This window comes from Coloeus monedula (assembly GCF_965178545.1).
Source record: "Coloeus monedula genome assembly, chromosome: 27".
Taxonomy (NCBI): domain Eukaryota; kingdom Metazoa; phylum Chordata; class Aves; order Passeriformes; family Corvidae; genus Coloeus; species Coloeus monedula.
In genome coordinates this window covers 4,021,024-4,033,473 of record NC_138807.1, presented here as the reverse complement: position 1 = coordinate 4,033,473, position 12,450 = coordinate 4,021,024, and the positions used below count along the sequence as shown (strand labels likewise).

The window sequence follows — 12,450 nt, the reverse complement described above, 5'->3', positions numbered from 1 at the left end:
TGGGCTTTTGCTCTCTCTTGGCCCCTCAGCTGCTGCTGGCCCGGCAGGAAAGCACAACCTCCTGGAGCCAGCGTGGCTGTGCCTGTGGAGCCCCAGCCCTCTGGGGGTGATCTGGGCCTGCTCCTCTCCCACGGCTCCTTCAGCTCTTAGGGAGGAGAGCCTGGAGCCTTGTGCTGCTGCATCCCAGCCAGCAATTCCAGGTCCCCACAGACCGTTTAAGAGAGGGAGTGAGCCAGTCTTAGTACATTCCTTTCCCTCTGGAACCGTGATTTCATTATTCTTGAGAGCTGGAGCTGGTGACAGAGAGTTCATCCCTTGACTCCAGCGAATGTTTCGCTGCACAGAGCTGTAAGAGCTGTACAGACCTCTCCCCCTCGCTACTCTGCTGGTAATTAGGGACAATCGAATGGCTAATTAGGAAACTGCACCTTATTAAGGCTCTTTTCCCCTGTAAGTAAAACTCAAACCGGGCTCTCTGTGAGCTCTTCAGAGAACAGGTTTGGGGTTATTTAATGTTTGATTTGGAACAGGGAACAGCAGCACAGCAGGGGGATGGAGACACATTCGCATCCCCCTTGTCCCCCTGCTGACCACGGAGCTCCTGGGATGGGACTGGAAGGGTCTGGCAGTGCCCTGGGCCGTGCTGCTGCCCTGATCCCATCACTTGTGCCTTGGCCCTGCTCCCTCCAGGATAGGGCAGTGGGAGAGCAGGGGCCTGGGGGTGACAAGGGTTGTGGTGGGAAGGTGGGGGCTCTGCCCTGCCCTGCCCCTCAGCTCCTGGGACAAGAGGGTCCCAGTGAGAATCCTGCTGGGTTCCAGCACCGATCCCACCGTGAGAGCTGGAGCTGCCACTGCCATATCAGCAACAGGCAGATCCTGCTTTCCCAAATATTCACACAATGACCCTGCAGGAGGTCCCGGATCTGGATCCTATCACGGCCACACTGCAGGATGCGTCCCCTGCTCCCACCCGAGGCCACACCTTCCCCAAGGGCTCAACCTCAGCATGACCCACCCCATGTCCAGGTGCCCCCGGGCAGGGGTTCCCACGCAGACCCGCCCAGCTCCCCCCATGCACCCCACTCCCCCAGCCCAGCAGCTCTGCAGGAATCATCATCACTTTATTGCAGCAGTCGCAGGCAGCATTTTGGGCACTTTCAGCAAAGCCTGTTGAGGGCTGTGACCCCCAATTCTCCCCCACCTGGGCCCTGCGCTTTGTGAGTGGGGGGCCAGGGACCCCCTTCCTTAGTTCCTTGCCAGTCCCCTGGCCCAGCCCTCCCTCCTGGCGTGGGGGGACGCTCTGGCAGCGGGGTGGGCAGCAGTGGGAGCCCCTGGCACGCAGTGGGGCGGCACTGTGGGTGCTCTGGCCGTGCTGGCAGCCGCAAGCCGTGGCATGGAGCAGGTCCCTGCGGTCCCCTCAGCGAGTGTCCCCCTCCTCGTCCGCAGAGGCCATGACGCTGTCGATCCAGGCCGTGTACGGGGCGATGCGGGTGTAGATGGCCGGTTTCTTGTAGTTGCCGCAGACCCGGGAGCCGGCCGTGACCACCCCCTCGGCCACCCCGTTGCAGACCAGAGGGCCACCGGAGTCTCCCTGCAGGACCAAAGCTCATCAGTATGGCCAAGGGTTTGCTGGACACCCCAGCCCATCTCCCACCCCTCATTCCTGCCTCCAGACTCCTGTGCTCTGCTCTGCAGTGGCCAGCACAGGGCCTCCTCACCCCGGGGATGTTGTCCCCTCCTGCTCTGCAGCCCCTCCCCTCTCCCAGGCTCTGGGCATTGTCCCCTCTTGCTCCCTCCCAGCTCTCCAGGGGTCTGGCAGTGCTTCCGTGGTGGGTGTGTGGTACCTTGCAGGTGTCCATCCTGCGGGAGTCGGTGCACATCATGTTCTTGGTGATGGTGCCGTCGTGCCGCGTGCGGTGGTTGCAGACATCGCGGCTGATCACCGGCCGCTCCACCTGGTGCAGCTTGTCCGGCCGGCGGCCACTGTGGTCGATGGTGCCCCATCCGGCCACCTCGCACACCGTTTCGGCCGCCACATCCCTGTCCTCCCGCTGGAAGGGCAGCACCCGCACGTCCGCGTTCAGCTCCGCTTTCTCCTCCAGCTGCCACAGATCCAGCGGGGACCCAGGTCACAGGGGCAGCAGGGCACAGCGAGCCCAGCCCTGACACCGGCACCACCCCAGCCTCAGCCACACTCAGGGCTTTGCCTCCCGAATGAAGCCCCAGGATGCAGTCAGAGACCAGAGCTGGAACTATGAGGAAGATGGAGGCATTTGGACACAGCTCAAAGGTCTTTGGTGGGGGAAGCAGGGATGGTCCCATGGGACAAGGGAGGGATGGACAAGACAACCAGGCCCAGCCTGACCATGAGGATTTCCTCTGGCCAGTCAGTGACCCTGCAGGGTCCCAAGAGGCAGTGGGATTTGCAGGAACGGGGCTGTCCCTGGTGGGGAGGAGGGTCCCATCAGCCGCCAGCCCACCTGGAGGAGAAGAAGGTCATCCTTGTTGTTGTGGATGTTGCTGCCAGGGTGGGGGAACTGGGCGCGCACTTGGTACAGGCGTTTGTGGGGTTCCGGTTCCGTCAGTGAGTGGGCACCCAGCAGCACCTGGAAGAGTTTGCCATCCCTAGAAGAGAGTCAGAGTGTGGCACAAACAGCTGGGGGTATCACTGCACCCAGCCATGGAAATGGGGTGCTGTGGGGGATTGGAGAGCCCCCCAGGGAGCTCCAAGAGGTCCTGCAGCCCCTGCCCAGTCCTCCCTGCAGGTGGGAGCTCAGTCCCGTGCTTTGACAACGGGGTTGAGGCTATGGAGTGGGATTTGGCCTGAGTCCAGCAGCCCCCCCAGCCATGCACTGACCCCCACACACACTCACGTCTCCTCGGTGCAGTGGGCAGCGCTCAGCACCCACTGCTCAGCGATGAGGAAGCCCCCACAGACGTGCTGCCCGTCCATCTGCAGCGAGGCCATGTACGGCTTCAGGTGGGGCTTGGCTACGGAGCCCCTCAGGATCCGTCCCCTGGGCTGCCCTGCAGGAGAGAGGCTGGGTCAGCTGAGGGGCACGGGGTGTCCTTTGGTCCCTTCCCAGGATCCCTGGACCCGTCCTTGTGGGCTGCACCAGCACCTGGCTGCAGGTGGAGGCAGGAACTGGGGAGCTGGGCAGGAACCCCCGCGCTGGGGACGCCGCTGCCCTGGGGCGTGGGGGGTACACTCACCATGCACTGGGGCCCAGAGCAGCAGCAGCAGCCCGAGGACGAGGACGGGAGCAGGACTCGGCCCCATGGCTGCAGTGCCCGGCGATGCCTCTGCCCGGCTGCGGGGTGTGCAGGAGTTTTGGGGAGCGCGCAGGGGCTGCGGGGTGGACGCTGCTCACCCGGGGCTGCGGCTGGGACTCGCTTTTATGTCCAGTTTGGGGCAGGAAAGGGGCGGGGGGGGGAGGCGCGGAGGGAGCGGGGGGGTTTCCGCAGCGTGGGCTGAATGTTTTGAAATATTCAGCTTATAAAAGGGGTCAAGAGTTCCCGGCACAAACAGCGCGGGAGGAGGAAACAGCCCGGCCCAGCTGCCGGCTCTGGCACCCACCGCCGGGGATTTCTGCGCCGGGGTTTTTAATGCCGAAAAAGTTCAGGCTCTTGGCAAATGAAGGCTCCGGCAAATTCTATCCCGGCCCCGCCCCCCGCAGGAGAAGGGGGCCCCGCCCGGCCCCGCTGGGTGCTGGGTGCCAGCTCGGTGGGTGCCCAGGGATACAAACCCGTCCCCTGCGTTTGCCCTCGGGCTGACGAGGACAGCGGGGTCATCCCTGCCCCGAGGGGGGCTCCTGCAGGGCTGGGGGCGGCGGTGATGGGAGGGGTGATGGCAGCGACAGGGGCGGTGTCCGGGATGCCGGTGTCGGTGGTAGCCCCGGTCGCCTCTGCCTTTCTCCCCGGTGCCACTAAGCGGAGCCACCGCCTCGGCTCCCGCCCGGTCCCGGCGCGTCCCTGAGCTCCGGAGCCGCCCGGAGCCCCCGCCCGGGCTCGTTCCCGGGGCCTCACATCGCGCCTCGAGGTCTCTTGTCGAGATGGCCACCGTGGCCACCGTGGTCACCATGGCCACCCACAGCGCAGCCGGGACCGAGCAGGGCTCCTGGGGACACCCCACAAGGGGCTGGAGCCCACCCTCTCCTTCTCCTCCTGCTCCACGAGCCTTTACAGCTCCGAGCTGCCGCATTCCCTTTGTCCGGCTGCGTAGACGCCCCATCGCCCCGACCTCTGACCCTCCGACCCCCCCAAGCCAATGGACCCATGGTCAGCAGCTGGCCGGACTCATCGGCGAGGAGGGGGCCGGGCACTGGGGGTCCCCGGAGGCTCAGGAGTCCCTCTGCAGTGGTCGCTTCGCCTCCCCGCTGTCCCCACGTGCTGGTGGCACATGGTGGGCAGGGGTCAGTGGTGTTGTGGGAGGCGGCCGAGTCTGGCTCAAAACAGGGATTTTCCGCAGGGAGAGCAGCTTAATCGCAGCTTCCAGGGATTCGGGATTTAGATGTTAAATACGCCCGGAGATTTCTGCCCACTTAGGGCCAAAAATGGAATAAGGGCACCGTGTGGAGCCAGGGCTGCTCAGATCCCGGACAGCACTGTGACAGGGTGGGCAGTGGGCAGTTGGGGGGAACAAGTGAGTGTGGGGTGCAGGAAATGGGGTACAGGGTGGGGTACTGGGTAGGGAACAGCCGGGATCCTCTGCAGAGCGAGGGGACAGGGGCAGATGGGGCTGGGGTGCTGCTGCTTCTGCCGGGAGGTGCCAGGAGGCTCTAGAAAGCAAAGGGAGCTGCACCCACCTCCCCAGGCCCAAGTGTGGGACACACAAGGCTCCTGCTGAGGGATGGCTCCCGGCACCGTCCCTGGGGCTACTCATGAGTGTGGGTCCAGGACTCGCCCCGAGTCCCCCGGGAAGCCCCCAGGTGCCACGGGCAGGGCAGGTACCCCCCGGCCGACAGAGCCCAGGTGAGGGCTGGCAGAGCTCTGGGGCGCTGGGTTTAGGGGTCACGCACCCCTGTGATGCGGGACCCCCGCTTGGGCACCCCTCGGGTCCCCACAGGCCCAGGGAAAGGGAGGGGGCTCTGCAGGGCAAGAGGAGCCTCGGGGCGGGGGACAACCCCCCGCAGCACACGGGGGCAGGGGAGCTGATCGGGGGGCCGGCGGTGGAGGCAGCCCGGGTTGGGGGCGGCCCCGGGACCCCCCGAGCCCCTCGGTGCCTGGGCATGGTCCGGGGTGCGGAGCGGTGCGGAGGGAGGTCGGTCCCACGGCTGTCCTCGGCCCCGCCCGGCCCTTTGTCTCGCCTCGATCCCCCCCCGACCTCCCGACCCCCCCCCAGACCCTCCCAGACCCCCATCCCTGGACCAACGGGGGCTCGATGGGGGCTCGGCGGGGGCTCGGCGCCCCGGGAGGGGCCGGGGGCGGCGGGGCGGAGCGGGGGGCGGCGGGCGAGGGAGGAGGAGAAGGAGGAGGAGGAGGCGGCGGGGGCGGAGGAAGCCGCCGCTCCCCGCGCTCCGCCGAGGCAGGAGCATCCCGGATCCCGGGGACATCCCCCCCACAGCCGCCGCTACCGCCGCCCCCCGCCCCGCTGCGCCCCGGGCCGCCGCTGAGGTAAGTGGGGGACACGGACCGGCACAAAGGGCCGCTCCTCCCTCCCCCGACACCCCCTCCCATCTCTCGGCCCCGACCCCCGCCCGCGGCTGCGGCACAGTCCCTGCGAAGGGGAGGTTCCCCGCTGAGCCCCCCGCCCTCCCGCTCATACCCCCGGTTAATGCTCCGTTCTTGCCCCCCCTTCATTGCCCCTCGCCGTTGCCCCTCGTGGCTCCATCCCCGTTGTCCTCCCCCCTCGTTTCGCAGCCCGGGCTCGGTGCAATCTCGTAGGGCTGGGGCCGGGAGGGCTCGGGGAACCCCATCCCCGGCCCGGCTCTGCGGGCGGCACAACCCCTCTGCACGCCCTCCGCAGCAGCCTCGCCGCCTGTCGCGGTAGTGACCGCCTGTCGCGACAGACGAGCCTCCGCCCCACCTGTTGTCACAGCCCCTGGGGCTGGCACCCCCAGTTCCGGCTGTGTCTCTGGTGAGCGGGGGCAGTGGGGTGACCTGGGGCTGACCAGGGGTGACATGGGGTGCCCATACCCCTGCAGAGCCGGGTGGTGGCACAGGGGTGCTCGTCCCCCTCGGGGGTCAGGAACTGGAGGGGTGGCCAGGGGTCACCGGGGCTGCCCATCCCCCTGCCACGCGGTGACACTCGTGCCCCCACAGGGTGGAGGCACAGCCCAGTGGGACCCCTGTGCCTGCCCAGGACCATGATCCCCCCCAAGGAGAAAGCCCACGCTCCCAAGGACAGCATGACACTCCTGCCCTGCTTCTACTTCGTGGAGGTGGGTGTGGGGTGGGTGGGCACGGGGTGGGGGCTGTGCAGGAGGTTCTGTCCTGGGCCCTGGCACGGCAGGTGGGGGTCTGTGCCCCGTTCTGGCAGTGCCATCGCTCCGGGGGCACGTTGGTCCCCACTCTCTCCTCCACAGCTGCCCATCGTGGCCTCCTCCGTCGTGACACTCTATTTCCTGGAGCTGACGGACCTCTTCAAGCCGGCCAAGGTGGGCTTCCAGTGCCATGACCGGGCACTCTCCATGCCCTACGTGGAGACCAACGAGGAGCTCATCCCACTGCTGATGCTGCTCAGCCTGGCCTTCGCCGCGCCTGCTGCCTCGGTGCGTCCGGGCTTGTCCCGCTGTGGGGGTTGGGGCAGAGCTGGGGATTGGTGTCTGGCAGTGTCCAGCATCTGTTGGGCAGCTCTGCCAACATCCCAGACCCGCCCAGTCCCTCCTGAGCCAGCGGTTCCTTCCCAGATCATGGTCGGGGAGGGCATGGTGTACTGCCTGCAGTCCCGGCTGAAGGGCCGCGCTGGTGCCGAGGGCAGCATCAATGCTGGTGGCTGCAACTTCAACTCCTTCCTGCGCCGCACCGTCAGGTTTGTGGGTACGTTGTGCCACAGCCTGAACAGGACCTGGGGGCTGGAGGGGACCTGGGGCCACCCTGGCTGTGATAGCAGGAGCACGGCCCCACCCAGACCCTGGACACTGCACCAGACCCTTTCCAGCAGGTGCCCCAGGGCTGGGTGAATCCTGGCTGCCCCACATGGGATGGGGGTGACCCACTGTCCCGCTCCTGCCATCCCCAGGCGTCCACGTGTTCGGACTCTGTGCCACGGCCCTGGTGACGGACGTCATCCAGCTGGCCACTGGCTACCACGCTCCCTTCTTCCTGACTGTCTGCAAACCCAACTACACCCTGCTGGGCACCCCCTGCGACGCCAACCCCTACATCACCCAGGACATCTGCTCAGGCACTGACAAGCACGCCATCCTCTCTGCCAGGTACGTGCCAGGGGAGCCCTGTGCCGCCCTGCCAGCCCTCCTGCCCCGTCCCAACCGTGTCCCTTCTCCCTGCAGGAAGACCTTCCCATCCCAGCATGCGACGCTCTCAGCTTTCGCTGCCGTCTATGTGTCGGTGAGTTCCCAGCACTGCCTGGCACATGCCAGTCCTGTGCCATGGGAAGCTGTGTCCCTCTCCTGTTGGCACAGACAAGCTCTGCCCGATATTCCTGTGCCCGTGCTGGGTGTGGGTGCAGGCACCTGCAGTCCCACATGCACCCAAGAGCTGTGTGTGTGGCCGGGGCCGTGACTAACACCCTGTTCCTGCCTCAGATGTATTTCAACTCCATCATCTCAGACAGCACCAAACTCCTCAAGCCCATCCTGGTCTTCGCCTTTGCCATCGCCGCTGGCATCTGTGGCCTGACCCAGATCACCCAGTACCGCAGCCACCCCGCTGACGTCTACGTGGGCTTCCTGATCGGCTCTGGCATCGCCGCGTACCTGGTGGGTGCTGGTCCTGCCCGTGGCCCAGGGAGGGGGGTGGGGGAGGCTGGGGGGGCCATGTTGACTCCCCACTCTCCAGAGCAGCTGTGGCCGCCCCATCCCTGGAAGTGTTCAAGGCCAGGCTGGACAGGGCTCAGAGCAACCTGGTCGAGTGGAAATTGTCCCTGTCTGTAGCAGGGGCATTGGACCAGATGACCTTTAAAAGTCCTTTCCAACACAAACCATTCTAGGATTCTATGGTTGTCCTTCCCACAGGCTTTCCATGCTGTTGGCAACTTCCGTGCCCCGATGGAACGCGTTCCGACGCAGGCGCCGGCCAAGGACGCGCTGCGGGCACTGACACAGCGGGGCCATGACTCCGTCTACCACCAGAACAAGTCGGTGAGCACCGACGAGCTGAACCCACAGGCACGGCTGGAGGAGGCGGCACGGCCGGTGCCGCGTGAGAAGAATTCGCTGGGCAGCCTGAAGCGGGCCAGTGTGGACGTGGACCTGCTGGCCCCCCGCAGCCCCATGGGCAAGGAGAACATGGTGACCTTCAGCAACACCCTGCCCCGCGTCAACACCCCCTCCATGGACGACCCCGCGCGGCGCCACATGACCATCCACGTCCCCGTGGACGCCTCCCGCTCCAAGCAGCTCATCACAGAGTGGAAGCAGAAGTCGCTGGAGGGCCGGAGCATGACGCTGGCGGAGGAGGCGACACAAGCCCGGGGTGTGGGGGAGCCCGGCGAGGAGGTGCCCCCCTCCCTGTACCCCACAGTGCAGGCGCGCTCGGCCGAGCGGGCGGCCATGGGGCCCCGTGTGCTCATCCAGCCCCGGCCGGGCGCCTCGCAGCTGGTGCACATCCCCGAGGAGAGCCAGGCAGGCGCCGGGGCCGCGGCCGGCAGTGGGGCAGCTGTGAGGGCCAAGTGGGTGATGGTGGCGGAGAAGGGGGGAGCGCAGCGGGTGGCCAACCCCCCGCGCCTAATGCAGGTCATCGCCATGTCCAAGCAGCAGAGCCTTGTCTCTGTCACCCCCAAGCACTCGGAGACGTCCTCGTCCTCCACCAGCTCTGACTCCTCGCAGTACCGCTCGCCCTCCGAGCGGGACAGCTCCAGCATCATCACCATCGACGCCCATGCCCCTCACCACCCTGTTGTCCACCTCTCTGCAGGCAACGGGCCCTGGGAGTGGAAGTCTGGGTCGAAGGGGTCAGAGGGGCCAGACACCTACGAGCTGGGTGAGGTGGGGAAGGATTTCCATGGCTTCCGCCCAGCCAAGAGTGCCGGTGTCTCCCCTGGCTCCTCTGTCAGCGACATGGAGCAGGACGAGCCACGCTATGGCAGCCTGGCTGCCATCCCGGGGGCAGCAGGAGGTGGTGGGGAGCGGGTGGAGGCCCCCCCTGAGGGGCTACTGGCCACAGCCAGCCGCGACTCCACGCTGCGGAGGAAGCCGGCCGAGCGGGACGGGACGGCGGACGGCGAGGTGGACCTGTACTACAAGAAGATGCAGGCAGGCCGCAGGTTTAAGGACTGAGCCCCGGTGCCTTGCCGGGGGCCCCATGCCCCTGCCCTGATTTGGGGGGGCTCTGTGATTCTGGGGCCCCTCTGCAGGGGATGGCAGGACGGGGCTGGATTTACTCTCAAGCAGCACAGCCACGCTGGTCCTGAGCCAGTTGAGACGTCTGTGGGACCCCTGGCATGGGACCCTGCTCCCACCTGAGCAGCTGGAGGGGCTTTGCCCCCACAGGCTGTGGGGCTGGGCAGCTCCAAGCACTTTTGACTTTCTTTTTCTCTCTAACACTGGTGCTGACATTTCTGAGGGGTTCTTTTATTCCGGCTCTGGAAGTGGATGTCTGTAGGGGGGAGCGGGGAGGGACAAATGGTGCCGAAGGGCTTTGGGGGGCACTAGATCAAGGGGTTTAACAGGGGGAAGAGGCTGCTGTGGGGCAGCAGGCCCTAGCTCATGGGGGGGATTCATGGGTGATAGGGGTCCTGTGACACCCCACCATCCTGCGCCACTGGTCTGTGTGAGCGAGCCTGAGGGTGGACAGACTGGGAGGGGGGGTCTGCCCAGGGCTGTGGCTCTGGGCGTGCAGAGGCTGTAAATACTGCAGGGACTGGAGGAGAGGGGGGTGTTGGGGTAGGGGTGCAGTGGGGACCGAGCTCCACCCCAGGAGGCGCAGCCCTGGGCTGCAGCCGAGGTTTGGGGGGAGCAGGGAGGGGATCTCCAGACTGCGAATATGTCGGGCAACAGCTGGAGCTGCTGTGGTTTGAAACGCAAATAAACACGTGGATGTTCCCTGGCTGGGTTCCTTCGGCAGGGTGGAGGTCAGCTGGGTCCCACAGCTGGCGGGGGGGGGGGTTGGGACCAGGGCTCTGGCACCTGCGGGAGTTCCCAACCATGGGGAGCGGTGGCTGGGGCAGCAGCGTCCCCCCGCCCCCCAACGGGACACTGTGCCGATGGCACCAAACTGCCACTGCCAATTGGATTAACAGTGGATATACCAAAGCCTTCGCCTTGCAAACATATGGATTATCCACATAACCCTGATTCGATGCTGGAAAAGCCACCCGGGATTAGCGGGAGGATTGTGGCAACAGCTCGTGGTGTGGGGGGTTGTGGGGGGCCCTGGGGGCAGGGGGTCGAGGGGGTCCAACGCCAGCCGGCACCAGGGCCGCGGGGCTGCTCCATCCAGCCGCGGTGCGGGTGACCCGGGGAGGTGACCCGGAGCTGCTGGCGAAGGTCACCGGGATTGACGCCGCGTTCCGGCGGTCCTTGGTGGGGGCCGGAGCGATGCGGGGGCTCCCAGCCCACCAGCCCCACGTCGCCCCCGCGCTCACGGCTCATTGCGGTGCCGATGGCGTCACGCGCCGCTTCCCGCCGCCTCTGACCCAGCGGTTTCCATGGCAACTGACAGCCCCACATCGCTCTCGCAGTCTCGGGCAACCCCGCAGCCCCGCACCCGCTCCCGCAGCCCCCGACCCCCTTCGGGCAGCCCCCCAGCAGCCGCTGCTGCATCGCTTGGGGATCCGCGGGGTCGGGAGGGAGCGGGAGCATCCTCATCCTCATCCTCATCCTCATCCTCCCCCCGGCCCCGCACAGGGTTGCAGCAAGAGGGGCTGCCAGCCCCCATTATCAGCTCCGGCCTGGATTCTGCTTCGGCACCGCACATGTCCGGTGTCCCGATCTTTTCCGCTGGGGACACCCCGGCACATCCCCGTGTTCCCCGGGTGAGCCCCAGGGGCAGGGCCCGGCTTTGTGACACACAAAAGGCTCAGCCCCGCTCCCGGCCCCGCCCCGGTGCTCGCTTTGCCCCCAGCCAAGAGTGGGTCCCCGATTTGGGGTTCCCGCTGGCAGCTATTCCCTTTTGGCACTCAGCGGTGCTGAGGGCGTGCGGAAGGCCGGGGTTTAGGGTGTTCTCTCCGCAGGGAGCATCGTCCCCCGGCTCCGGGCAGGAGCTGGAAGAGCCCTTTGGTGCGGACACGGCGCGCTCCCGGCTGCCACAGCCCCCGCTTTCCCCGCGTCAGCGCTTTCCCGTTAAAGGCAGCTTCAGGGAAGTTCCCTCCTCTGCCGGACAGGACGCCCGGGCAGAGCCGGCCCGGGAGGACGCAGAGGCAGCCCCCGACACGGGCTCTGCTGTATCTGGGGCACGGCCTGTCCCGGGGCCAGGCTGGGGGGTTCTGCTGTGGGAAGGGGTAGGAGGGGAGCCGGGGCAGGACGCGGCCCCCCCGGAGCCGCCACTGTTCCCATGGGTACCCCGTCCATCGCTGCCACCCCGGTCATCTTGCGCCCGTGCCAGCAGCCGATCAGCGTCCGAGGGGCCAGGGAAGGGCAGGGGGATGCCTGCGATGGATGCAAAGCCTGGGCTGGGCCCCAGAGAACTCAGGGAACCAACCCCGGAGCGATGATCCTGCTCACTCCTGCGGGGCAGCAACGCATCCCCCTCGGCCGAGCTCTCACAAGCACAGGCGGAGAGGCAGCTGTTACAAATCGCATTAGCCTTTCACGGAACAACAGTGGTTCCTTTCAGCAGCCCCCGGCTCCGGCAGGACCCCCTCGGTAACCCTGGAGGCACAGGGCTGTGCAAACGCCTGCGGAATACGCTGGAGCCTAATGCCAGCACAGCCCAGAGGGATGGGGCCAGCAGAGCCACAACAGCAGCTCCAGGTGGGGATTGTGTCGCCCCTCAGGCCCCGGTGACTTTTGGACAGGAGTTTGAGCAGAGCTGAGCATACAGGTAAGAACCAGATCCCTAAGGAAGCACTGTGCTCCTCAGGGAGCTCATGGAGAGATGGGAATTGCACCTCCTCCCACAGGATGCAGAATGCCACATCCAGCCCCACAGCTACAGCACAGGACTACAGAGAGGAGGGTTTGATTCAAAGTGGGTTATTTTTCATGGGTATTAGCCAGAACATATGGAAAGTTTAGGAACATGAAGTAACAAAGTGCTGGAGTGTGACACAGGCAGAGCATCAGCGAGGGCCCGACAGCCTCAGGCCTTGGGGCTCCAGCCTGGCACCGAGGGGCCGGACCCCATCCCATGGCTCCACGGAGACAGGGACACGCACTGCCAGCCCAGAGG

The 12,450-nt window shown here is 66.3% G+C and overlaps 2 protein-coding genes across 2 annotated transcripts; one reads left to right on the top strand and one right to left on the bottom strand.

Moving 5' to 3' along the window:
- Positions 1 to 1,102: 1,102 nt before the first annotated feature.
- Positions 1,103 to 3,372, bottom strand: LOC309582644 (complement factor D-like). Its single transcript, XM_082297901.1, has 5 exons — positions 3,214 to 3,372; positions 2,874 to 3,027; positions 2,481 to 2,625; positions 1,845 to 2,102; positions 1,103 to 1,591 (listed from the first exon to the last, which is right to left on the bottom strand). Exons 1-5 carry the CDS (start codon positions 3,278 to 3,280, stop codon positions 1,418 to 1,420), a joined length of 798 nt encoding a protein of 265 aa, XP_082154027.1. The 5' UTR covers positions 3,281 to 3,372; the 3' UTR covers positions 1,103 to 1,417.
- A 2,933-nt stretch (positions 3,373 to 6,305) lies between these two features.
- Positions 6,306 to 9,398, top strand: PLPPR3 (phospholipid phosphatase related 3; the record flags this gene model as incomplete). The annotated part of the gene is made up of 7 exons (XM_082297666.1): positions 6,306 to 6,380; positions 6,525 to 6,710; positions 6,849 to 6,978; positions 7,181 to 7,376; positions 7,452 to 7,509; positions 7,707 to 7,880; positions 8,136 to 9,398. The coding sequence occupies 7 exons, from the start codon at positions 6,306 to 6,308 to the stop codon at positions 9,396 to 9,398; spliced, it is 2,082 nt and encodes a 693-aa protein (XP_082153792.1).
- Positions 9,399 to 12,450: the final 3,052 nt, after the last annotated feature.

Bases quoted from the DNA above. Each gene is read 5' to 3' on its own strand.
- LOC309582644 (XM_082297901.1), bottom strand. From the start codon at position 3,280: ATGGGGCCGAGTCCTGCTCCCGTCCTCGTCCTCGGGCTGCTGCTGCTG. The intron at 2,626-2,873 runs GTGAGTGTGTGT...ACTCTCTTCTAG, and splicing joins GCCCACTGCACCGAGGAGAC to GGATGGCAAACTCTTCCAGG. The intron at 1,592-1,844 runs GTACCACACACC...TTGGTCCTGCAG, and splicing joins GCAGGATGGACACCTGCAAG to GGAGACTCCGGTGGCCCTCT.